The 26,310-nt window shown below is 38.8% G+C and overlaps 1 protein-coding gene across 1 annotated transcript; it reads left to right on the forward strand.

Moving 5' to 3' along the window:
• The first annotated feature begins 572 nt into the window (after positions 1-572).
• On the forward strand, positions 573-25,637 carry LOC103513669. Its single transcript, XM_026826807.1, has 7 exons — positions 573-579; positions 1,196-1,350; positions 2,724-2,799; positions 22,002-22,148; positions 23,842-24,119; positions 24,289-24,865; positions 25,191-25,637. The coding sequence occupies exons 1-6, from the start codon at positions 573-575 to the stop codon at positions 24,733-24,735; spliced, it is 1,110 nt and encodes a 369-aa protein (XP_026682608.1). The 3' UTR covers positions 24,736-24,865; positions 25,191-25,637.
• The last annotated feature ends 673 nt before the right edge of the window (positions 25,638-26,310 follow it).

Raw genomic sequence — 26,310 nt, forward strand, 5'->3', positions numbered from 1 at the left:
GTGCTCTTTGATGCTTGTTTCTCTTCTTCCATTTCTGACATTATAACTACATACATCTCTAAATATGTAGAGTGTTTTCTTTTCAGCCCGCCCTTTTCCAACTCTCCCTTTCCTTTTTTGTACAAAAAATAGAATTACGGGATAATGGTGCTCCCAAAATATCCGTAGACTTTGCGTAGGCTTTTGATCCAAATTTTGCAATCTACCACAACCACTCCTTTGCACTTACCTATTGTACATTGAGCAGTACAAAAAATAGAATTACGGGATAATGGTGCTCCCAAGATATCCGTAGACTTTGCGTAGGCTTTTGATCCAAATTTTGCAATCTACCACAACCACTCCTTTGCACTTACCTATTGTACATTGAGCAATAGGAATTAATAGGTCTTCCTGCCTTCTCAAACCGGCATGAATTGAAGAGACGGTCCATACCTTCTCATAATTGGAACTTGTCTAGTTGGGTTCCTCAGGGGTCAGCGCTGGGTCCGACCTTTTGTTTCATCGCACGTGAAAGGTGTGATGCTGATATCGGTGGAACCATTATAGAAACTAGAGCCGACATTCACACCATGTCATGTTCACATTGGCGTTAATGTTCATTGGAATTCTCATTTTATAGCTCATAGGTACTTATCTAAGAAATAATTGCTGCCATCTTGAAACTTTTTTTTTTATGAAACACTTTTAACCTTTGATTCACAATCACTTCCTATATTATTTTGAAATAGTTGCGTTTTCAATCGATATTTTGTCACTCATAATACTTATCTAAGAAATAATTGCTGCCATCTTGAAACTTTTTTTTATGAAACACTTTTAACCTTTGATTCACAATCACTTCCTATATTATTTTGAAATAGTTGCGTTTTCAATCGATATTTTGTCCTTGCTTCGGGTGCTAAGGATGTAAATTCTCAAACTGATTTACTTTATTTAATTCCCAAGGCCGTTCAGCATATTTATCATTCTTCTTAAGACGGTAGGCAATATAGGTACATTGAGGACGATTTTCCCATGATTGTTGTCATTGAGATTGAGATGCTCTAGCTAAACGGATTTTTTGAGCCGACGAAATTAATTTAGCCAATACTCGTAGAGGACTTAACGTAATGAAGGTACCCTGATGTGTTATTGTTCCCGTAATGAAGGTACCCTTTTCTAATAATCACCTATTTCTTCTTGTGTCCCACAGGTATGAATGACCCGGGTGGTCCTGAAGAGGATGGTGACTGGTACACAAATGACTGGAGGTGGCGGACAGAAGAGGAAGAGGAGCTCTTCTTCTGGGGGAAACCGTTCGTGCCCCCTCCACCCCGTCCCCCCTATTGGGAGGACACAGAAAGTTTGGTCAAATGGCCTGCACACAGTGGAAACCAACGACCTTGTAGTTACGTAGCAATCTTCGGGAGAATCGGAAAATAAAGGTCAGTGAATTGAAATCACCAAATAAGATCGATATGTAATTATATACGTATTTTACTATTCATTTAATCGTTGGTTAGTTGCTTATGTTCATTGGGCCTTTTGAGCTTTTATGGGTACGTTATTATTTTGTCGCCAATAGAAATCTACTTTTCGACGCTTTTTTTGTAGGTACCTACAGAAAAAATAGATATGAAAATAAGTACTCTCAAACTTTCATACTTCATAGTATGTAAGTACTATCGTTGTTTTGATAATACCCGGTTTAAAGCTTCTCTCCTATCTACCGAAATCCAAATCACTATTTTCTCCGATAGACCAATGAATAATGACATACAGATTATTGACAACATTATTGATAGTGTAAGCAGCCGTTTATAAATCTCTGCTTTGACATTAAGTAGGTTTTCTACTTTGTGTTGCCAGTATGTTTTGTTGGTATCAGTTTTAGGTGTGTAATTGTGCCTAGCATAATACCTATCTTGGATCAGTGTTTACCAGGGAGTGTGGGTAGACCATGCACTGTGCTTCCTTATATTCTTGGACAGTTTGCATGTTGTATTGACAATGGAGCGAGATATTGTGTTTACTAATTGTGGAATAAGCTGTGTGTGAGATTTGTTTCTTTGTTTATAGCATAGATTGCAGAATTTTTCTTACCTACGTAGTAATTGGGAATACATATACTGTAAGGAAATATGCATTCGACTTAAGAGGGTTGAGGATGTAGGGACATACATAGTTAATACACATAAAGTTAATACCTAGACACATCAAAAAGAAATACTGGTAGAAAATAAAGGTAGGAAACTAAGTACAATTAAAAAAGCCTACAACAGCTCCTGGTCCAGGACCTTGGACAATCTATTAAGTGACATCCACACAATAGACCTTAAACTACCAGCGTTCGATAATAGGGGGATCTGGACATGACGTTTCAGATTAACAAACAAAAGGGGTTACATCAAGGAAACTAGAAAACTGACATCCACACAATAGACCTTAAACTATATACCAGCGTTCGATAATAGGGGGATCTGGACATGACGTTTCAGATTAACAAACAAAAGGGGTACCAAAACCTTTTGTCCTACTGGTGGCTATTAATTCACCGAGCGTTAGCTCTGACATAAACCCATGTTGTACATGACAGTGGCTCATGCAGCATGCACAGATGAAAGCTTTAGGGTTACTCAAAGTAGGTCTACCACACAGCTATCGTGGTGAAACTGAAACAACCTCAGAGCATAGGTAACAACGGAAATGCAATAAAACTAACAGATCCTGAACAGAGTTTGGTCCTCACGGACGGACTTACCACTTGTGATTTGTGCTCCTGGGCACTGGACCCCCCACCTGCTACTCTCATAGATGGTAAGTTCATGATATTTTTCTAACCATTTCTAACCAGACTTTTTCGTTCTTGGATAGGCATGGATGTAAAAAAAATGTGCCTTGAAGTATTGCCAAAAGTTCATGATATTTTATCCCTCTCCTTAGCTCTTGTCTCCTCTTTTCCTTCAATATTTGCTTCTTTCTCCCTCCTCCTCTACTTCTTTACCTATTTCTTAACCTTTCCCTACTTATGCCCTCTTGTCCCTGCTTACAGTCCTTATTCTTTCATTTTATCCACTACTGACTTCAGATGCTCCTGTTTGACTACTACGTATACCTGGCTATTGCTCATACAATCATCGGTAGGTACTACCTCCTAGGTACCTCCATGAATAATAGGCACTTTGATATCAGCTAATCTACCAGTCTACCACAAGGTAGAGATCTAAATTCCTCTCCGGCGCGGAGCGTCACTGTAGAAATTTCGGAAAAGATGTAAATTAGTGGGCTTTGATTTTTTTTGAAAAAGAAAAAAATTACATCTGCGCATAAAAAAATAATAATGAACTCTTGAGTGGAAGGTAACCACTAGGCTTATGTCGGAGGCGCTCTCTACCATCTAATCCTTAGAGCTCTATTTTTACGCGGTTGAATTGTGAAATAAATTAGAATAAAATTCCATGTCTCGGCTGGGATCGAACCCGCGCTCTCCTTTTTAGCTAACCGTGCTAACCACTGCACCAACTCGAGCTCTGAGAATCACTGTAAGACGGTGCATAATACAGACATCAAAACCGTGAATAGGAGATGAAGATGGAGTGTTAATGATTGTAGATTACGACCATGAGACCAAAGTAGACCTAGTAGTGGTCCAAATGAAATGATGCAGGATCACCACGCTCAGATTACAATCAGAGGCGGAGGTAGAGAGTATCAGGGTTCGAGTCGGATTTATCCGAAAAGATGGTTCTCTCAAGTCAACTGCAAAGTAGAGATCCTACTATTAGGATTCTAATTTGCAAAATATGAGGACTTAAAGGACTTTGGTGGCTTCTGGACTCATCTTTTCTGCTCCTTTTTAATCTTGATTAACTAATCGCCTCATTTCTCACCTATTGGGTTTTTATTAATCACATGAGGTAAATCTTGTTTTAATCGTCTCGTCTGCTCCGTTCGTAGTACTTTTGAGCGACCTAATAAAGACCAATAAATTAAGAGTATGAGCAATTTTTCAAAGAACGTACCTATCTCATATTATGAGTACGAGTATCTGTGTATGTTTTGTAAAAAATGTAAATGCAATTTCTTTGTGTTATTATGTCACAACTTTGGTAGTACCAAAACTTTGAGGAATGATAGGCATTCGAAAGAAAGCAATAAAATTAAAACAAATCCTAACAAGCTCCGGAGTCGTCTGGAAAGCTCAGGTAACGAACAGCAAAGCATGAATTAGGCAGAAGTACACATACCTTCAACCTATCTTATCATAAACACCTCTTAGGAGAAAATTTGCCGGTAGCGACACAAATGGACTTATTGACACAAAATGAGATAAGACTACCGGCTCGACTGAAGGCATAAAATTCCTCTAATACAGTCGTATTTCTGTCATATAATTATTTTTGCATTATCGGATTATCATTCCGCTTGGTAAAGTCATCTCTGCTTAATTGGAAGTTGACTCGTCTCCTTTCGAACGAAATCGGCTCACTATCACAAACGCCTTTTTTGGTGAATACATATATACATCTTCAAAAGACATTTTTCTTAATTAATTAAATTTATTTTCATACTTTCAAATGGAAAGTTTCATAAAAGAGTTTGCTGCCGGCAACCCGGAGAGCATCTGGCAGCATTGCCTTTTCGATGTTTATCTTCGACTACCCCTAATTACCTTGCAGAGTGGCTGACATCAATAGTAAATCCTGAAACAGAAACAGATCTTGTCTATTTCCATCAAAAGTCTCCACATAATGGCACCCTCTGAAGTGCCTTTTTTCATAAAGTTTTTGCATTAATTTTTCCCATTCCGTTATCTCTGAAATAAACTCTTAGGTAGGAAGGTATACATATGTGTGTAAAAGTATTGGACATTGGACAAAGTTTAGTCACATCATGCAGTGGTTCTCTCAAGTCAAATGCAAAGTAGAGGTCTACTATTAGGATTCTAATTTGCAAAATATGAGGACTTAAAGGACTTTGGTATATGAGGACTTAAAGGACTTTGGTGGCTTCTGGACTCATCTTTTCTGCTCCTTTTTAATCTTGATTAAATGGTTCTCTCAAGTTAAATGCAAAGTAGAGGTCTACTATATTAGGATTCTAATTTACAAAATATGGACTTAAAGGACTTTGGTATATGAGGACTTAAAGGACTTTGGTGGCTTCTGGACTCATCTTTTCTGCTCCTTTTTAATCTTGATTAACTATAATCGCCTCATTTCTCACCTCGTTTCAAAATTTTCCAGACGAGAAATATGTGGTTATATGATGTCTTCTTTTGTGAATCTCTAATCTCAATTAACTCTGTGAACAAACCGAATTATGTATTTTGACTTCGATACCTTTCCTTTGAAAAAGGAAACTAGCAGATTCTCTTTTCAAAATGTTCCTCTGTGACAATGTTTGTCTCTTGTCCTGTTTGTTTATTTCTCACCTCATTTCAAAATTTTCCAGACGAGAAATATGTAGTTATATGATGTCTTCTTTTGTGAATCTCTAATCTCAACTAACTCTGTGAACAAACCGAATTATGTATTTTGACGTCGATACCTTTCCTTTGAAAAAGGAAACTAGCAGATTCTCTTTTCAAAATGTTCCTCTGTGACAATGTTTGTCTCTTGTCCTGTTTGTCCTAATCCTGCTTCCTATCCTAAGACACGCCACTGACAAAACCTAATCCACAACCTCACTAATCTTAAAAGATACCCTCCCTTCCTCCACTGATGTATGTTTACGATATTAATATTGTTAAAACCATGTACACTTGTTCACACACTCCGAACCTCCTAACAGCTTATTTTCCATCAAGATCGAGAAATTCTCAGGTCCTCAACTTATCTTCGGTGCTTCTAAACAGATAAGGCAAATCGACTAGTACGGGTATATTCATACGGAAACATACTCTCTGGAGGGTTTCACGTTTCAGATTAACACACTGTTGATTCAAGTGTATTAAATCCTGATTGCGAGAGGTTTTTCTAACAGAATATTATTATTATTTTATTATTAATAATGGATTTCTTCTTCCTTCGCGGAGAAATGTCTTAATGTAGAAATTCCTTTCTTGTTCGTACTAACTGAACATGGTCGTGATTACATCCACTTTAAAAGAAGATGGCACTGATGCTAAGAAATGTGTTTGAGAAGGAGCTTACCATGTGACGATTTTTGTAATATGTAGCTTGTAAGAAGCGCCTTCTTTTGGTTTTGCTTTCCGTGTCCGTAAGATAGGCATGGCACCTATCTCACGGTGTTGGAAGGTCAAAACCCCTTGGGGACGCCCCCCGTGTCCGTTTAAATAGGCATGGCATTTATCTCACGGTGTTGGAAGGAATGAGGGGTTTCAAAACCCCTTGGGGACGCCCAGAAACAATATCTGTGGGCTCCTTCCGTATCCCTTCTGAGGTGATATTGGATATTGTTTGTTAAACGATACTCTCTGGAGGGTTTCACGTTTCAGATTAACACACTGTTGATCCAAGTGTATTAAATCCTGATTGCGAGAGGTAAACGGGAAACTTTCAGGCCATTTTGGGTTGGCCAGTCTTTCGGGTAATTTTGATCCTCATACTCTCTGGAGGGTTTCACGTTTCAGATTAACACACTGTTGATTCAAGTGTATTAAATCCTGATTGCGAGAGGTAAATGGGAAACTTTCAGGCCATTTTGGGTTGGCCAGTCTTTCGGGTAATTTTGATCCTTGGCTCAATGAATCCGAATTTTCAATATTTACCTACTGTGCAAAAAGTTTTCAAATAATAAAAAAGGCTAGATAACCTAGGTCTTAGGTATTAAACTCTCCTGGACCATCTCGCATATTATTTTCGGCAGACTAGTTATATATTTCATTGCAGCCAAATCTCTACATTACGACCCCCTAATTTATGTGCAAGGAAGTGTAGGATTTCTGAGAAGCGATCCATGTTCAGCAAAATGTACAAGACAAATACCTAACAGTATACCTACTAGACCTATAGTACCTCTAAAACGAGCATACCTACAAACCAAAAAACTATACCATAGAGCTAGCGCCCTATGAAGAGATCTGACGGTATTCAATGAATCCGAATTTTCAATATTTACCTACTGTGCAAAAAGTTTTCAAATAATAAAAAAAGGCTAGATAACCTAGGACTTAGGTATTAAACTCTCCTGGACCATCTCGCATATTATTTTCGGCAGACTAGGTATATATTTCATTTCAGCCAAATCTCTACATTACGACCCCCTAATTTATGTGCAAGGAAGTGTAGGATTTCTGAGAAGCGATTCATGTTCAGCAAAATGTACAAGACAATTACCTAACAGGCCAGACTAGTTAGCTTAGTTGGTAGTGCGTCTGCCTTGTAAGCGCTAGGCCACGGGTTCGATTCCCGCCCGGGGCGGATTTTATCCTGATGGGATAATGTTCGTTCTCGGAACAGCTGGCTTTCACCTATCCTGTCTTCCTTCTCTCTTCGATTTCGGGACGATAAGACCATAGCAGTTAAATTTCCCTCTGTCAAACCTCTTAAAAAAATACCTAACAGTAGGTATACCTACTAGACCTATAGTACCTCTAAAACGAGCAATACGAGCATACCTACAAACAAAAACTATACCATAGAGCGAGCGCCCTATGAAGAGATCTGACGGTATCTAATTGATGGACCATGTCTCTACAATACCCCAGAGTACCTTGGTTTGGACCCGGGCAAGGGTTATATTAATGACTGAAGAAGGCGTGATGAAGTTGGTACTAAATTATACGTCGGCACGTCTGCCTAATGTCTCAATTTTTTCTCTCCTTTTTTCTTCTTCTCTATTTTATATACTTGAAGTTTTTGTGTACAGGTAGGTATATACGTGTAGATAGATAGGTACATACGTGTAGATTGTGTTTTCGTGTACATACCTACTTAGAGAATTACTAGCTAAAGTGTTGTGAGTATTAGGTATACTTATTGGGGATGAGTAGAAAATAATGCTGATAAAAGTTTTTTGTCAAACTTTAAGAGTTGACGGGATTTTGAAACTTTGAAAGTTGACTGGAAATGGAACCCTTAAAATAGAAGTACCCTCCCAACCTTCTTTTTTTACACTCTCTCTTTATTTCCTTTTCTAATATCCTGTCATTTTTTTGTTGAGATGTACCCCCATTCATATATCTAATACAAAAATATGTAGGTACATATTCCTTATTAAAGAGGGGCAAAATTGTCTTAGCGGATAATGCTTTTACCTCGTTCTTTTCCTTATCATTTCGCTTTAGTTCAAGCTGGACTACACCTTTCCCGAAAGAGGGAACTAAGCCCCAGTCTTGTTGCTGAAATATGACAACATTAGGTACATATTCCTAAATCGTTCTTTCCCCTTTTTATTTCGCTTTAGTTCAAGCTGGACTACACCTTTCCCGATTCCCGATAGAGGGAACTAAGCCCCAGTCTTGTTGCTGAAATATGACAACATTAGATCCACCTGTCCTACGTATACTTTCGACGCAATCATCCGAAACCAGGGCGTTTAGTATAAATACCGAGACAGGGCCTATCACAGCTTAACAGGACCCGGGGCTGACACCAAACAATTGTTAGAGGGGCCCAATTAACCTCCTTGCAACAATTTACACAAACAAGAATGAAAGTTTCAGCAAAATAAATATTAGGCGCCTAGGAAAACCTAAAAGGAGAATATAATATGGACGAAATAAAACAGGATTAGAGAGAGAAGACGTGTAGGTACATATTCCTTATTAAAGAGGGGCAATATTGTCTTAGCGGATAATGCTTTTACCTCGTTCTTTTCCTTTTCATTTCGCTTTAGTTCAAGCTGGACTACACCTTTCCCGAAAGAGGGAACTAAGCCCCAGTCTTGTTGCTGAAATATGACAACATTAGATCCACCTGTCCTACGTATATCGACGCAATCATCCGAAACCAGGGCGTTAGTATAAATACCGAGACAGGGCCTATCACAGCTTAACCGGACTCGGGGCTAACACTGAACAATTGTTGGAGGGGCCCAGTTCCCCTCCTTGCAACAATTTATACAAACAATAATGAAAGTTTCAGCAAAATAAATTAGGCACCAAGGAAAACCTAAAAGGAGATACTTATTATGCTTATGTACGAGTATTGTGTATTGACAAAATAAAACAGGATTAGAGAGAGAAGAAGTTGGAAGTCCTATCAAAAGCCCAAAACCGACGCGCAAGGAAGAAGTTGATCAAAAAAGATCTACCTTGCTTGAGTGGAAAAAGACATAGTAAAAGAAGAATCAAATTTCATATTTTTCCTTTTATGAGGGAAAACAGTTCCGAGGCTCCCGGCAAATGGGGCCTCATGAGCCCCCCGTGTGATCTGTTCTTGGATCCCTTGGTCGGCTATTTCACACAAGATGAGCTACAAAAGCCATTATGTTGGCTGATGAATGGCTCTGGTCGACATTACAACGGAAACCGCAAGCACGATGTGTTATGTGAAAACCGCAGGCTCGAAATAGAGGTATAAGTTTTTTTTTTTTTTTTTTTTTTTTTTTTTTTTTTTTTTAATTAAAATTTTTTTTTTTTACAATGTGATATATTTACTCACCAAAAAAAATACTCATATCTCATGTTATACCAGTATGTACATATCATACCTACATAACTCTATGTAACCCTATACATAATCATACTTACGGGATCTCTTTATGATCAAATAAATTAATCAAGCGATTTGCAAATTGATGCTATCCAAGATTTCAATTTTCTTTTTACGAAGAAAAAAAAACATAGGTATATAATAGGTTGGTTTATTTCCATACCTTATCTTGAGATTTTCCTAAATCAACCCTCGAAAGTGTAGGTTTCTATTGGTATGTAGGTAGGTAGTAGGTAAGCTCCTGCTGATTTTTTTTTTTTTTTTTTTTTTTTTTTTTACGGTATCCGCTGTTTGTTCACGGTATCCGCGGTTTGTTCACGGGATCCGCGGTTTGTTCGCGGGATCCGCGGTTTGTTCGCGGGATCCGCGGTTTGTTCGCGGGATCCGCGGTTTGTTCGCGGTATTCGCGGTTTGTTCGCGGTATTCGCGTTTTGTGCGCAGTATCCGCGGTTTGTTCGCGATATTCGCAGTTATGGGTTCGATCTCAGGCAAACGCAGATTTTTTTCAGCTCTTTTTTTTACCACTTGTCCATCTGTAATATAGCTTCTTAAATCGCCAAAATAAACACTTTTTTCAAGTCAGCATACCTGAAAACATACAATTCAATATATTATTTCAATATATTGGACAATTTTCAAGGATTTCCCTATAGTAGCAGCATATCCCGAAAACGGGATCGACCATTACGGGATTGCGGTACATCCTAGAGAAAAAGTGTAAATATATAAAATGTAGAAAATAAAAAGACAAACAACTTTCTAATTTATTATTATTAGAAAATTTTTATCGGAAAGGAGATATTCTCAAAAAAAAACCTTTTTTGGCCGCCATTTTGTTCGTATACAACTATACATGGTTTTCGGTGTCACCCCTTCCTAAAAGTTTTATATGGTCCAAATGAAGGTCCATGCCAAACTTGGTGCGTTCCTGACGAAATGCAGCTTTTTTGACGTTAGGCCACCGACTATAGATATTCTGTATGAACATGATTCTGTATGAGTTCAGTACGAGCTAAGCAGCCGTTTATAAATCTCTGCTTTGACATTAAGTAGGTTTTCTACTTTTGTGTTGCCACTATGTTTTGTTGGTATCAGTTTTAGGTGTGTAATTGTGCCTAGCATAATATCTTGGATCAGTGTTTACCAGGGAGTGTGGGCAGACCATGCACTGTGCTTCCTTATATTCTTGGACAGTTTGCATGTTCTATTGACAATGGAGCGAGATATTGTGTTCACTAATTGTGGAATAAGCTGTGTGTGAGATTTGTTTCTTTGTTTATAGCATAGATTGCAGAATTTTTCTTACCTATGGTGTAATTGGGAATACATATACTGTAAGGAAATAATTATGCATTCGGCTTGAGAGGGTTGAGGATGCAGGGACATACATAGCTGAGTTAATACACATAAAGTTAATACCTAGACACATCAAAAAGAAATACTGGTAGAAAATAAAGGTAGGAAACTAAGTACAATTAAAAAACTCGACCAGTAGTTTCCAGGCAGTCTCCACCAACAGTCAGGCCTAAGGCCTGCCACTCACTATCAGGTGGACCTCAACAGCTCCTGGTCCAGGACTTTGGACAATCTATTAAGTATACATCAAGGAAACTAGAAAACTGACATCCACACAATAGACCTTAAACTACCAACGTTCGATAATAGGGGGATCTGGACATGACGTTTCAGATTAACAAACAAAAAGGGTACCAAAACCTTTTGTCCTACTGGTGGCTGTTAATTTACCAAGCGTTAGCTCTGACATAAACCCATGTTGTACATGACAGTGGCTCATGCAGCATGCACAGATGAAAGCTTTAGGGTTACTCAAAGTAGATCTAAATGATAGTGTGCGTACTCATGAGGTATCAGGTAGACCTGACAGGCGGACCTGATCAGTGCACCTGAGAGTGGATGGCTAGAGAGTTTAGAAGCTTAGATGTATCTTATCATATGATAATATCCAAGTGCTGGTGGATTCTGCTTGCGTTTTGTCATTGGCTAGGTTTGAGTATTTTAGAATTACTCACTCTCGGTGCCTAAGTAGTCACATATAGGATCCGTTAGGCACTGAGTGGTTTTTAACAAATTCACTCCCCAGGATTTTATAAGTGGTCAACGCACTGTTTTGCAGAAAATCGTTCGTTACGCGTTTGCGGTTGTGAATACTAGACTTCTAATGACTGGGAAGTTTCCTCAGTTGTTCGCACACTGAACTATTTAGAATCTCAATTTAAGAGCTCTCAGAGATCATCTAAAGATTTCAAAGTGTTTTCCAGACTTGTGTCAAATGAGGGATTTTATAAGTGGTAAACGCACTGTTTTGCAGAAAATCGTTCGTTACGCGTTTGCTGTTGTGAATACTAGACTTCTAATAACTGGGAAGTTTCCTCAGTTGTTCACACACTGAACTATTTAGAATCTCAATTTAAGAGCTCTCAGAGATCATCTAAAGATTTCAAAGTGTTTTCCAGACTTGTGTCAAAAGAGACTCACATTTGAAAGGAGGTACATAATTATTAGATTCCTATATAAATGTCAACCCAAGTCAGCACATCTCATTACTCCAATGTCACTAGTCAAGTAGTCACTACAAAAACTGCTACCTACCTATATCAAGAAAAGAAGAGCTACATACCTACATCCATAATTATTAGATTCCTATATAAATGTCAACACAAGTCAGCACATGTCATTACTCCAATGTCACTAGTCAAGTAGTCACTACAAAAACTGCTACCTACCTATATCAAGAAAAGAAGAGCTACATACCTACATCCCTACATAATTATTAGATTCCTATATAAATGTCAACCCAAGTCAGCACATGTCATTACTCCAATGTCACTAGTCACTAGTTAAGTAGTCACTACAAAAACTGCTACCTACCTATATCAAGAAAAGAAGAGCTACATACCTACATCCATTATCCATCCATTAAGCAGTACATCTACATCTTTTATAGGCTGAGCTACCAGAGTTTCAATAAGGAAGACAGGACAAAGGCTTTTCGCTATTAAATTGTGTAGAGCAAATTGCCTGTCAATTTTCTGCAAAGTCTCTGTCACATTTGCATTGGACACCTCACTATCTTGCTCTGTACAGCTTGCACTCTTGCATATTTCTACCTTGAGAGAAGAATGGAAATACTTGGAGTGTATTGTTTGTGTTATGCTCAAGGGGCATCATGTCAAAATATTATAAGAATTGCCTATTCAATACCTATTAAATAACTTGAGATAGACTTGTTCACAACGTTCATAGGTAGTTCCATTATACTTATTAAAGGTTCTGTCTTTTCAGTCAATATTAACATCATGCAAAAGTATAGTAAACCTAATCTGAAAAAGTAAAAAAAAAATAAAAAATAGGAAGGTACCTCTACTTATTCCACGGGTATACTAATAACATTATAATAATTCGCCTTATCCTTATCAGACCACTGCTGAAAGCATCAACCGCTACTTTGGACTCTCGGGTGATGTTTTTGGACTGGTGGCATTATTTATTGATACATTAGTCATTAACCTGGGAGATGCATTTAATATTGATTCCGTTTTTTATGGTGTTAACCCTTGGAAGCAATCACTCATGTACAAGTACCTATTGGGTTATTAAATAGCTTGAGATAGACTTGTTCACAACGTTCATAGGTAGGCTTGCCAAATATCCAAAATGTCGATTCGGGACGCGAATCCGCGAACATAATTGCCAAATCCGCGAACATATATCGCAAAATCCGCGAACAAAATCGCCAAATCCGCGACCATAATCGCCAAGTCCGCGAACAAAATCGCCAAATCCGCGAACATAATCGCGAAATCCGCGAACATAATCGCGAAATCCGCGAACATGTACAAGTATTGGGTTTTTATTAATCACATGAGGTAAATCTTGTTTTAATCGTCTCGTCTGCTCCGTTCGTAGTACTTTTGAGCGACCTAATAAAAGGGAGTGACTCTTGGGAGTCTTGAGTTCGGTTATCTATTTGAAATGTCTAGAAATCTCGAGTCTTTTGCAACCATACAATGGTTGAAAGATTCACTTCTACGTTACGTCATTCGTGACAGTGACACCTTTGGTGAACACCTTCGCACGGCTTTAAAGCGAGTTCCATACATTTTACAACTCATCCGCTAGATATTCTCAGGTGCTGGTTAATGATCCTGAAGTTCTATATCCTCAAATTGTAAAGATCTCGAGTCTTTTGCAACCATACAATGGTTGAAAGATGCACTTCTACCTTACGTCAATCGTGACAGTGACACCTTTGGTGAACACCTTCGCACGGCCTTAGGGCGAGTTCCATACATTTTACAACTCATCCGCTAGATATTCTCAGGTGCTGGTTAATGATCCTGAAGTTCTATATCCTCAAATTGTAAATTTTGTTAAAGTCGAAGAAAACTTCTACATATGTAGAAGAAATTGTGCACGTCACAACACCCTGTACACGGGATGACATTATGCGTTATCTTCTCGGATTGGCTACCTAACACTATTCTAACAGTTATCTATTTGAAATGTCTAGAAATCTCGAGTCTTTTGCAACCATACAATGGTTGAAAGATGCACTTCTACGTTACGTCATTCGTGACAGTGACACCTTTGGTGAACACCTTCGCACGGCCTTAGAGCGAGTTCCATACATTTTACAACTCATCCGCTAGATATTCTCAGGTGCTGGTTAATGATCCTGAAGTTCTATATCATCAAATTGTAAATTTTGTTAAAGTGAAAACTTCTACATATGTCGAAGAAATTGTGCACGTCACAACACCCTGTACACGGGATGACATTATGCGTTATCTTCTCGGATTGGCTACCTAACACTTTTCTAACATCTGACGGTATCTAATTGATGGACCATGTCTCTACAATACCCCAGAGTACCTTGGTTCGGACCCGGGCAAGGGTTATATTAATGACTGGAGAAGGCGTGATGAAGTTGGTACTAAATTATACGTCGGCACGTCTGCCTAATGTCTCAATTTTTTCTCTCCTTTTTTTTACTTCTCTATTTTATATACTTGAAGTTTTTATGTAGAGGTAGATAGGTACATACGCATAGATTGTGTTTTCGTGTACATACCTACTTAGAGAATTACTAGCTAAAGTGTTGTGAGTTTTAGGTATACTTATTGGGGATGAGTAGAAAATAATGCTGATAACTTCTTCTCTATTTTATATACTTGAAGTTTTTATGTAGAGGTAGATAGGTACATACGCATAGATTGTGTTTTCATGTACATACCTACTTAGAGAATTACTAGCTAAAGTGTTGTGAGTTTTAGGTATACTTATTGGGGATGAGTAGAAAATAATGCTGATAACCGCCTGAAATTTCCCTTGCTAAAGAAATAGCAAAGGTTGAGTGCGAAGGGCATCCACTCGTAAATTTTTTGTAGCCAAATGATCCGCCTGAAATTTCCCTTGCTAAAGAAATAGCAAAGGTTGAGTGCGAAGGGCATCCACTCGTAAATTTTTTGTAGCCAAAATCAAATGTCAGCCCAAAGCAATCATCCCAGGGCTGATTGAGAGGCTGGCGAAAAATGCCGACCCCGTCTGAACACGCGAAAAGGAAAAGAAGAATTAGTGACTTAATCATTCTAGTGTTGTCCAAAGTGCAATTAAAATTTCAACCTAATGGATAGTGGTAGGATTAAAAGTGTCTCAAAACACCTCTAATCGAAGGGTGTATTGATTAAAACCCAGGCAATTGATTGAGTTCTAACTTCGTGTTCTGGATTTAAATCTCAAATTAAAATCTCCTAAAAGGTTCAAACTACAGGGTTTCCGCTTTAATTATACCATTGCAAAATTTCAGGGAAGTTTTAAACCTATTCGTCTACCACAAAAATCTTCAACCAACTCTAACAGTTTTTCCTAACTTGATTTATTCTTCCTTCGAAGTTATTGCACTTGTGCAAACGATTTTCTAGCCCTCTTGTCATATTCTGTCAAGCCTGAAGCTGAGATCTCTTTTACACTAATTCCTTTAACCAGTTTTGAAAAATAAATTAGTGCTCTAAAAAATAATAAAACCTGGGTGCATTTAATATGGACACATAGACATTCTAGACAACTAGAGTAGACATAAATAACACTACCAGCCTCCTGTTGAAAAATAATCTGGCACTTGGAAGGACAGGAAGCTTGTAATTCAACTTGGAGATCAAATCCTGTTTTAGCAACCTTTCGCCATTTTGTAGGAATCAACGAACCTGAGTAGAGGTATACGAGAAAGATTGCCACAAAATTGACAGAATAGTAGGTAGGTATAGGTAGTGTAACTTTTATCGAAAATATGGCTCTCGATTATGCTTACCTCCAGTGGTCAACGGAAAACTAGTGGTAAGGTATTCTTTGCCCAGCTCTGTCGCCGAGTGCTCTAGATCTAAAACACTGGGTATACGAGAAAGACTGCCACAAAATTGACAGAATAGTAGGTATAGGTAGTGTAACTTTTATCGAAAATATGGCTCTCGATGATGCTTACCTCCAGTAGTCAACGGAAAACTAGTGGTAAGATATTCTTTGCCCAGCTCTGTCGCCGAGTGCTCTAGATCTAAAACACTGGACTCTCAACCCTGGGTTCAAATCCCGGCCAGGGCGAAAATATGTAGATTAAACATATTATATTTCACGAGACACGTTCACACTTTCTATTTTAACTCTCCTTACTCTCCCCAGCGATAATCCACTATGACATAATGTACTTTACGATCATTTTATATTTATCTAGTTTGCCCATTTTCTTTATCGAGCCAAAACCATGACTAATTCTGGAGCGAAATGAACCTCTCTATGGCAAACTTTAGCTAATAAGGCTACTTGAGGAGTTTCAGCCGTTTCCGTTCTTAGATAGACATGGATGTAAAAGAATGTGCCTTAGAGTAATGCAAAAGCGATACAGAGGTACAATCTCAAAAATAAGTAGGTATTCTTCAACATTTCAGTCTGAAAGCAGAAGAGAGAATGAGGGTTTCCGTTCTTAGATAGGCATGGATGTAAAAGAATGTGCCTTAAAGTAATGCAAAAGCGATACAGAGGTACAATCTCAAAAATAAGTAGGTATTCTTCAACATTTCAGTCTGAAAGCAGAAGAGAGAATGAGGTCTGACGAAAATCTAGGTCTGAAGAAACCAAAAACCATGTAGGGGGTCAGGGGAAATGTAGGGGGTTGAGGGGAGGATTCTCCTACATTTTGATCTGCGGTTGTTCGCGGTATTCGCGGATTGTTCGCGGTATCCGCGGTTTGTTCGCGGTATTTGCGGTTTGTTCGCGGTATCCGCGATTTGTTCGCGGTATTCGCGGATTGTTCGCGGTATTCGCGGTTTGTTCGCGGTATCCGCGGTTTGTTCGCGGTATCCGCGAAGTTTGGAGTTAATTTACTCATTTCCCCTTCATTTTCATAAGTGGAAGGTCCTCATCGATTCTTCTGTGATAATCATAAGTCACCTATTCGCGGTTTGCTCGCGGTATTCGCGGATTGTTCGCGGTATTCGCGGTTTGTTCGCGGTATCCGCGGTTTGTTCGCGGTATCCGCGGTGCTACTTGAGGAGTTTCAGCAAACTAAATTGTCAACTTTTTGTTGTAAACTCGACTGCTCTTTCTGAGAACTTTTTGAATGTGTTTGAAAGTTTACTGTTTATCGAAAAAATATTACCTTTTTAAAAAAAAGGTGGGTGTAACGCAGTAGACACATAGGTTCCTTGTAGGTATAGTAAAATAGTATATAATGAGTTTATTGTATGAGTGTTGAGCCTGTTGGCAAAATTATCACCTTTGGATTTAATTTTTAAACAATGCGCTAATGTAGGTACTACTTACTCTCAGCAGTACCATTGAAAACGGAAAATACACTCCCGAGTCCCGGCCCCTCTAACTACAATACCTATCTTTGCCCCTTTGGCATGTGAGAGACAATCCTTTCAACTATCTTGGTGTAAATATCAAAAAGCTGTATTGCCTTGCCTTTTTTTAGCTATAATTTTAACCAGCTCAATTGTCCTCAAGAGGGTGAAAGCACCCCGAAATAGCCAGTAGAGATGCCAAGTCAGTTACCTGCACAGATGGCAACAATGCACGACACTTGCTCAATAGTGATCCATGATTCCGTAGGTAGGTATCTCAAAACCAAAGTTATTGCGTTACGAAACCAATTAAAATCTCATACCTGTCCGCAGCAATGTTGCTATAGATAAAAAACACTCATCTAGAAATGTGTGTTATCATTACACTAATGACTTAATAACACTTCCAAGCGGAATGCGGACTGCTGTAGCTTTAATAATAAAACGAGTTAACCAGTGCTCAAAAAGTCGAATTGCTGAGTCTAAAGCAACGCCTGTAATTTAGAAATTCAATGCAACAAGCAGTACACAAAAAAAAAAAAAAAAAAAAAAAACAAGGTAAATTTTTAAAACAACCCCGGGACCATGTGCTTTTCCTTTGAAGCATGATAAACCCTTTGTAACTTCCAGCTAGCCAGGCTGATTATCTGGTTAAGGTTTGGCTGCTCTGATCCCTATTTATAGTCACACAGCAAGACACTGGTCTGCTCCCTGGGGTCCTCCAGCTAAAGTACTGACTAACAGATGATACACGGTATTTAGAACTCCCAAGTATCCAACCATTTCAACATATGTAGCGTACTGTTGGGTTCACTACTAGAAGCCTCCGTCATTCCATAGGTGAGAGGGGAGAACAGATAGAAGCTGAGGGACAAAACAACAGAAGAAGAGATTCAATAGGTATTGATTTTTTTTTTTCGTTTTTATGTGTTTAGAACTTTTGGAAGATGAGTGTTTCACCGATGTTAGACGCTACATTAGACGCGAGTGGTCTGTATCGTAGCATGCCCATCCCGTAGTATGTCCCTCATCAGATGGGCGATAAGAGACACAATACTTTCCATTTAGGTGCTCGGTCAACACGAGAACACGAAATTAACCCGTTGAAATATTAGTATGAAAGCCAATCATGTAACCTACTGTCTATTATTTATGAATGATGAGAGGAAACATACAACAATACACATAAGTGTCTAAGTGGAGCAGATAAAATTACAAGGCCGTATTTATAGGGGCCCGGCCCCCTGCTTTTGTAGGCCAGACTCCGAAAATTTGGAACGCACCCCCCGGTACATCACTGTTTGGACTCTTGCCCACCCCCTAGACAAAATCCTGGCTAAGGTCCTCAATACAATTATGTTCATTCACTTACCTCACCAGAACAGAAGACAGCAATGTGACAACCAAGGTATGATATAGAGTTATATTGAGAGGTTTAGGTAGAGACCGATACAAGCCTTTAGTCAGGAAACTGAATATAATACCTGCAAAATAAAATACACTCACTACTTATTCTATGAATAACTAGTCGAATTCCGTCGCTTCGCTGCGGAATTCCGCTAGTTCATCCTGAGGCATGGTCGAACTTGTAGAAAATAATAAAAAATACGGTCGTAATAATAAATTTGTGGGGGTTTTGTAATACTGTATTACTTTAACTTTAAAAATTCTTTAATAATAATAATAGACTCTTGAGTGGAAGGCAACCACTAGGCGAGGTTAACGCCTTAGGCGTTCTCTACCACCTAACCCTTAGAGCTCCATTATTATGTGGTCAAATTCTCAAATAAATGAGGATAAAATTCCATACCTCGGCTGGGATCGAACCCACGCCCTCCTGATTACCAGGCGGGATTACCAGGCAGGAAAAATACCAACGGGAACGGGAAAAAAAAAATCATCCGAAGTACCTAACACCTTAAGGGACGACCACAAACGGGCGGGCGTCACGCGACGTTCCTACAACGTATTCGCCGGAAGGAGGCTTTCTTTTTAATAGGACGGGTCGTAGGAGAAAAAATACTTTGGGGGCGTCGTAATTTGAGAATCTCTGATGAAGAACTTGATGTTCTCTATCTACTACTACCTGGGTCCCTGGCATTGCTCATGGATTAACACCTTGTTATAGTGTTGACAGTGCAGTAAGCTGGTCACATTAGGAGAAAAGTTGTCGTTGTCGTTGCCTTATCCTTTTTAACTGGGAACGTGACGGTAAAGAGTGGATAAGCTTGGGGTGTCAATAAAATTGTCAATATTTTTCTAGAAATGCATGGAATTTGAACCTCTCCTCTCCTGCTGAGAGACTGTTGGAATTAATTGAATCATGATCACGAGGAGAGAGTATCTAAATTACGTTAAAATTGTTCTTCTGAGAGGGGACAATAATCTGATGTCCTTGCCCTAGGATTAAACAGAATCGCGCGTTCCAACTTGGGTCAGCCACTCACTATCAGGTCCGCCTGTCAGATCTATCTGATGGACACACATACACACATACTATCAGCAGGTAGACCTGACAGGTACGGCTGAATAGGTCCGAATGTCAGGTCTACCTGATACCTGATGAGCACACTCACTATCATGTAGACCTGACAGCCGGACCTGATCATACGTACCTGTCAGGTCTACCTGATAGTGAGTGGCTGGGCTTAGTAAAACCCGACTAGAGGCCGGAAGGAGGCTTTCTTTTTAATAGGACGGGTCGTAGGAGAAAAAATACTTTGGGGGCGTCGTAATTTGAGAATCCCTGATGAAGAACTTGATGTTCTCTATCTACTACTACCTGATGGGTCCCTGGCATTGCTCATGGATTAACCCCTTGTTATAGTGTTGACAGTCCAGTAAGCTGGTCACATTAGGAGAAAAGTTGTCGTTGCCTTATCCTTTTTAACTGGGAACGTGACGGTAAAGAGTGCTACATATAGTAGATAAGCTTGGGGTGTCAATATTTTTCTAGAAATGCATGGAATTCGAACCTCTCCTATAGCTGAGAGGCTGTTGGAATTTAATCATGATCACGAGAAGAGAGCAAAAAAAAAAAAAGAAAGAAAAAATGATCTAAATTACGTAAAAATTGGTCTTTTTCTTAGAGGGGACAATAATCTGGTGGCCTTGCCCCAGGACTAAACTGAATCGCACGTTCCAACTCAGGCCAGCCACTCACTATCAGGTTCTCTTGTCAGGTATACCTGATGAGCACTCATACTATCAGGTAGACCTGACAGCCGGACCTGATCAGATGTACCTGTCAGGTCTACCTGATCGTGAGTGGCTGGTCTTAGTAAACCCCTACCCAGATGGGCTGAAATTTAATCTCCTAATATAACTTCTAGGATAAAATTTACCCAAGGACCCTCGTGGTCTATGAAGAACCTGAAGTAAGTGCTACACAAGTGCTTAAGTGTTGCATCGTGACTTAAGAAAGAGTTCAAGTGTTTTCCTTGCAGTTAGAATGACGAGTATGAACTGTATTTAGATCAGTGCCTAGGTGAAGAACTTATTGAGAAATGAGAATTTGACCCAAGTATCTATGTACATAACGTTTAACGTACCTATCTGAAATCCTTGTTCTTAATTTTCTCAAATCCTTGGCTATCCTGACTTCAGTAGATCTTCTTAAATTATTGGATATCATGACAACAGTCGCAAGTCTCCTTGCAAAATCAGTTCCCAATGGATCACTGAATTCAAGGGACGTTGAGCGTGGTTGGCTCGGATACCAACCACGCTCAAAGCCCCACTCAGGCTGGGTGCTCAGTTTGATGTGAGGAGGCGGCTAGCTTGTCACCGAATGGCGAATAAAACCCCGTCACTAAAAACCTCAGCAATTTTATTATACAGTGACGCTACATTTGAAAAAAAAAAAAATATAGGTAACTTCTTCTATAAAATTTACTCAAGGATCCTCGCATCCTCGTGGTCCATGAAGACCCTGAAGTCCTAACTAGTAGGTAAGTGCTACACAAGTGCTTCAGTGTTCGCGTTACATCGTGACTTAAGAAAGAGTTCAAGTGTTTTCCTTGCAGTTAGAATGACGAGTATGAACTGTATTTAGATCAGTGCCTAGGTGAAGAACTTATTGAGAAATGAGAATTTGACCCAAGTACCTATGTACATAACGTACCTATCTGAAATCCTTGTTCTTAATTTTCTCAAATCCTTGGCTATCCTAACTTCAGTAGATCTTCTTAAATTATTGGATATCATGACAACAGTAGCAAGTCTCCTTGCAAAATCAGTGGATCACTGAATTCAAGGGACGTTGAGCGTAGTTGGCTCGGATACCAACCACGCTCAAAGCCCCACTCAGGCTGGGTGCTCAGTTTGATGTGAGGAGGCGGCTAGCTTGTCACCGAATGGCGAATAAAACCCCGTCACTAAAAACCTCAGCAATTTTATTATACAGTGACGCTACATTTGAAAAAAAAAAACTTTAAAAACTGTTTTTGTTTTTCTGATTTCAGTGCGGGGTCACGGTCTATCATGGACGATAACTTTAGTCATAGTAAAACTTTAAAAACTGTTTTTGTTTTTCTGATTTCAGTGCGGGGTCACGGTCTATCATGGACGATAACTTTAGTCATAGTATCTATCATCTCAGCTGTGATCGGGGCAGTAGTCATGGTAACTCTGCTTCATTGTCGACGTGAGGGAGCCTCGTCTTCCTCAGGCTCAGGATCTCATAGGAGTAGTAAGTGACACTTTTACACTTTAAATTCTCAAATTTGAGTCGCATACCTACATCTCGAACTTTCTCCATCAAGTTCCTCATAAAAAAAAAAAAAAAAAAAAAAAAAAACACAAAGCTTCATTGTAGACGTGAGGGAGCCTCGTCTTCCTCAGGCTCAGGATCTCATAGGAGTAGTAAGTGACACTTTAACACTTTGAATTCTTAAATTTGAGTCGTATACCTACCTACATCTCGAACTTTCTCCATCAAGTTCCTCATAAAAAAAAAAAATCACATAGAAGTGACTATTTACATGCCTACCTATTTATATATAAAAAAAACTAGTAAAATCCCTTCACACAGGGAAGTATTGAACCCGTAACTTTTCAACTGCAAGTCGAATACTGTTAGAAGTTCCATTTGGTTCGGCGTTAAGAAATCACAGAGGATTGACTGTTCACATGCTTATTTATCAATAGTTCACAAAGAAGAATGAAATTCGATGACACGGAGAATATCGAACCCGTAACTTTTCAACTGTAAATCGGATAGTGCTAGAAGTTGCACCATTCGATTCAGCGTGAAAAATCGCGTAAGATAGACTGTCCACATGCGAATTTATCAATAATTTAAGATATTTCATTAAATTTATTGACAAAGGAAAGAATCGAACCTGTAACTCCTTAACTGTTGGTCTATTAGATCTATAATTTAAACCATCAGATTCCTCGTGAAAAAATACATAAGATTGACTATTCGCATGTACATTTATCTGTCCAAAGCTAGGGGGAGGCCATAGTTCTATATAAAAAAACTAGTAAAATCGGTTCCGAAACTATGGCCACTTCGAACTTATCTTTTTTTTAGCACTGCTTTTCTTGTTGCATTGAATTTCAAAATAACAGGTGTTGCTGTAGACTCGGCGATTCGACTTTTGAGCACTGGTTAACTCGTTTTAATGTAGATAACAGGACTATTGACAAATAAACATGTAAATAGTCAATCCTATGTGATTTTTAATGCCGAACCGAATGGTCCAACTTCTAACACTATTGGACTAACAGTTGAAAAGTTACGGGTTCGAGGCCTTTTCAAAAACGGTATTATTTCTTGAATTCGCCGAGTCGAACCCGTAACTCCTTAACTGTAGGGGCAACTGCCCCCAAAGGATAAATTAAGCTTATAGGAATATAGATTCGAATCCCCCCCCCCTTGCAGCCGAGAAAATTCGAGATATATACCAAGTTTATTGTTTGCGCATGTGAGTAGGTAGTACCTATACCGAAGAAAGGAGCAGATAAAAGATTATTAGGGCAAAACGATTCTATGGTTGGATTGCAATTTCCCAGCACCCACTTTTTTTTCTATATATGTAATACTCGTACTTAAGGCTAAAGTCCAAACCGAGAAACATTTAGCAAGGTTTCATGAATTGAGACAAGAATGGAGCCTTTTGCCCCTAGAACTCAGGACCTGGCGTCCTAGTGACTTTATGCTATGATTTATCGGCTCTGAGTGTATTGTACACCAGGGTGATATATATTATGTAGATTAAACATATTATATTTCACGAGACACGTTCACACTTTCTATTTTAACTCTCCTTACTCTCCCCAGCGATAATCATGCTCAAAGTCATTATGCTTCAATATACATCCAGTGTTCAAGTATTCTGCCACCGTCACTAATGAGTTCCCTCGCGTTGTGTTCACAGGGAATTTCTTCTGCCTCGGCAGGCGGAGACGTCACGGCAAGGCCCGCCATTCCTCACCCACGTCAAGACTGAACAACGAGAACAAAACCCTCAACAACAATAGTCACAAGGCCAACAACCACGACACAGAATCCACCCTGAGTCGTACCTCTTCCTCCAACAATCTCTGCTTTGTGTTTCACCCGTGCGGTAAATCCAACCAATCACGTCACGAGTTTAACATGACGTCACTCAAGAAATCGTCCAACCATTCCTCTGCTTTGTGTTTCACCCGTGCGGTAAATCCAACCAATCACGTCACGAGTTTAACATGACGTCACTCAAGAAATCGTCCAACCATTACACGGTGGATGAGAGCTATCAACACCCTGTTTATGGGGATGGAGACGACCCTGTCTATCAGATAGAAGAGGCCGTGTACACAGAATTAGACGGGGTGCCTCATAGCACGAGTACCCCGGCCTATCAGATCTCTGCTTTGTGTTTCACCCGTGCGGTAAATCCAACCAACCACGTCACGAGTTTAACATGACGTCACTCAAGAAATCGTCCAACCACTACACGGTGGATGAGAGCTATCAACACCCTGTTTATGGCGACGGAGACGACCCTGTCTATCAGATAGAAGAGGCCGTGTACACAGAATTAGACGGGGTGCCTCATAGCACGAGTACCCCGGCCTATCAGAACACAGGGTTTCTACAATGTGATATAGAACATACGTCTAGTGCACCCAGTAGTGCGTATTATTCCGATTTCTCGGAGTCTACGAACACGAGGCAGTATGAGTGTATAGGGGACCCCCTGCCCCCCGCGCCTACACGCAATGCTACCAAGTCACAGTTGAGTGTTATCAATGAGACACTGCACAATGTTCCCTCCGATTATATTTGAGACTGAGTCACGATTTATTTCCTCTTATGGAAATGCCTTTACCTCCTTTGATAAAAACCCAAGGTTGAAGCCAAGCTTAAATGGAAACAACCAAACCTGAAATTTCAATTTTTAGTGAACCGAAAACTAGGTTCCCTTGACTTCCCTTGAGTTCCCTTGGCTTTTTCCAAATTTCTCTAAAAATGGACCAGAGTTTATTTCATTGTGTGGAGTTTCCTTTGTTTAATAAATTTATGTGTACTGTCTACCTACACGCAATGCTACCAAGTCACAGTTGAGTGTTATCAATGAAACACTGCACAATGTTCCCTCCGATTATATTTGAGACTGAGTCACGATTTATTTCCTCTTATGGAAATTCCTTTACCTCCTTTGATAAAAACCCAAGGTTGTAGCCAAGCTTAAATGGAAATAACCAAACATGAAATTTCAATTTTTAGTGAACCGAAAACTAGGTTCCCTTGAGTTAGGCTTTTTCCAAATTTCTTTTAAAATGGACCAGAGTTTATTTCATTGTGTGGAGTTTCCTTTGTTTAATAAATTTATGTGTACCTACTGTCTTGCCATGTTAAAGTAAAAATTGCTTGCCATCTTGAAAATCTAAAAGAAACAAATTGCTTGCCTTTTTTTCGTTCCAAATCTACATTTACAATGTTTAAATTCCGTCCAATGTTAACTATTTTGTTTAATTTTAAATCCATCCTTCTCTTTTTCTTTTTTACATATTTTTCCTCTTTTTCTTTCCTTGTTGCAATATTAGATAACTAATTCCATCCATTGTAAAACATTTCGATATTTACATAAGACAAAATACTTGTTAAGTAACTATTTTTTAAGTTTATTTATTTTTACATAGCTCTCTGTATATTTTGTACCTACCATTTTGTAATATGCGTTTATAAATAAAACCTTTACCTCCTTTGATAAAAACCCAAGGTTGTAGCCAAGCTTAAATGGAAATAACCAAACCTGAAATTTCAATTTTTCTTTAGTGAACCGAAAACTAGGTTTCCTTGAGTTAGGCTTTTTACAAATTTCTTTAAAAATGGACCAGAGTTTATTTCATTGTGTGGAGTTTCCTTTGTTTAATAAATTTATGTGTACTGTCTTGCCATGTCAAAGTAAAAATTGCTTGCCATCTTGAAAATCTAAAAGAAACAGATCGCTTGCCTTTTTTTCGTTCCAAATCTACATTTACAATGTTTAAATTCCGTCCAATGTTGACTATTTTGTTTAATTTTAAATCCATCCTTTTTTTACATATTTTTCCTCTTTTTCTTTCTTTGTTGCAATATTAGATAACTAATTCCATCCATTGTAAAACATTTCGATATTTTTATGAGAAAAAAATACTTGTAAAGTAACTATTTTTTAAGTTTATTTATTTTTACATAGCTCTCTGTATATTTTGTACCTACCATTTTGTAATATGCGTTTATAAATAAAATAGAACAATAAATTAAATCTGAAAATTTATATTTTTTAATGAGACATTTCTATTCTTTTCATTTCTGACTTGTTTTGACTTCAATGGACTGTTAAATGAGTAGGGTAATTATTAGGAAGAACATTCCT

Source organism: Diaphorina citri, unplaced genomic scaffold, assembly GCF_000475195.1.
Source record: "Diaphorina citri unplaced genomic scaffold, Diaci psyllid genome assembly version 1.1 scaffold1007, whole genome shotgun sequence".
NCBI lineage: Eukaryota > Metazoa > Arthropoda > Insecta > Hemiptera > Psyllidae > Diaphorina > Diaphorina citri.

Excerpts from the sequence above, each read along its gene's own strand:
- LOC103513669 (XM_026826807.1), top strand. Across the intron at positions 2,800-22,001 it reads ACCTGCTACTCTCATAGATG|TGCGGGGTCACGGTCTATCA; the intron begins GTAAGTTCATGA and ends TTCTGATTTCAG. Across the intron at positions 22,149-23,841 it reads CTCAGGATCTCATAGGAGTA|GGAATTTCTTCTGCCTCGGC; the intron begins GTAAGTGACACT and ends TTGTGTTCACAG.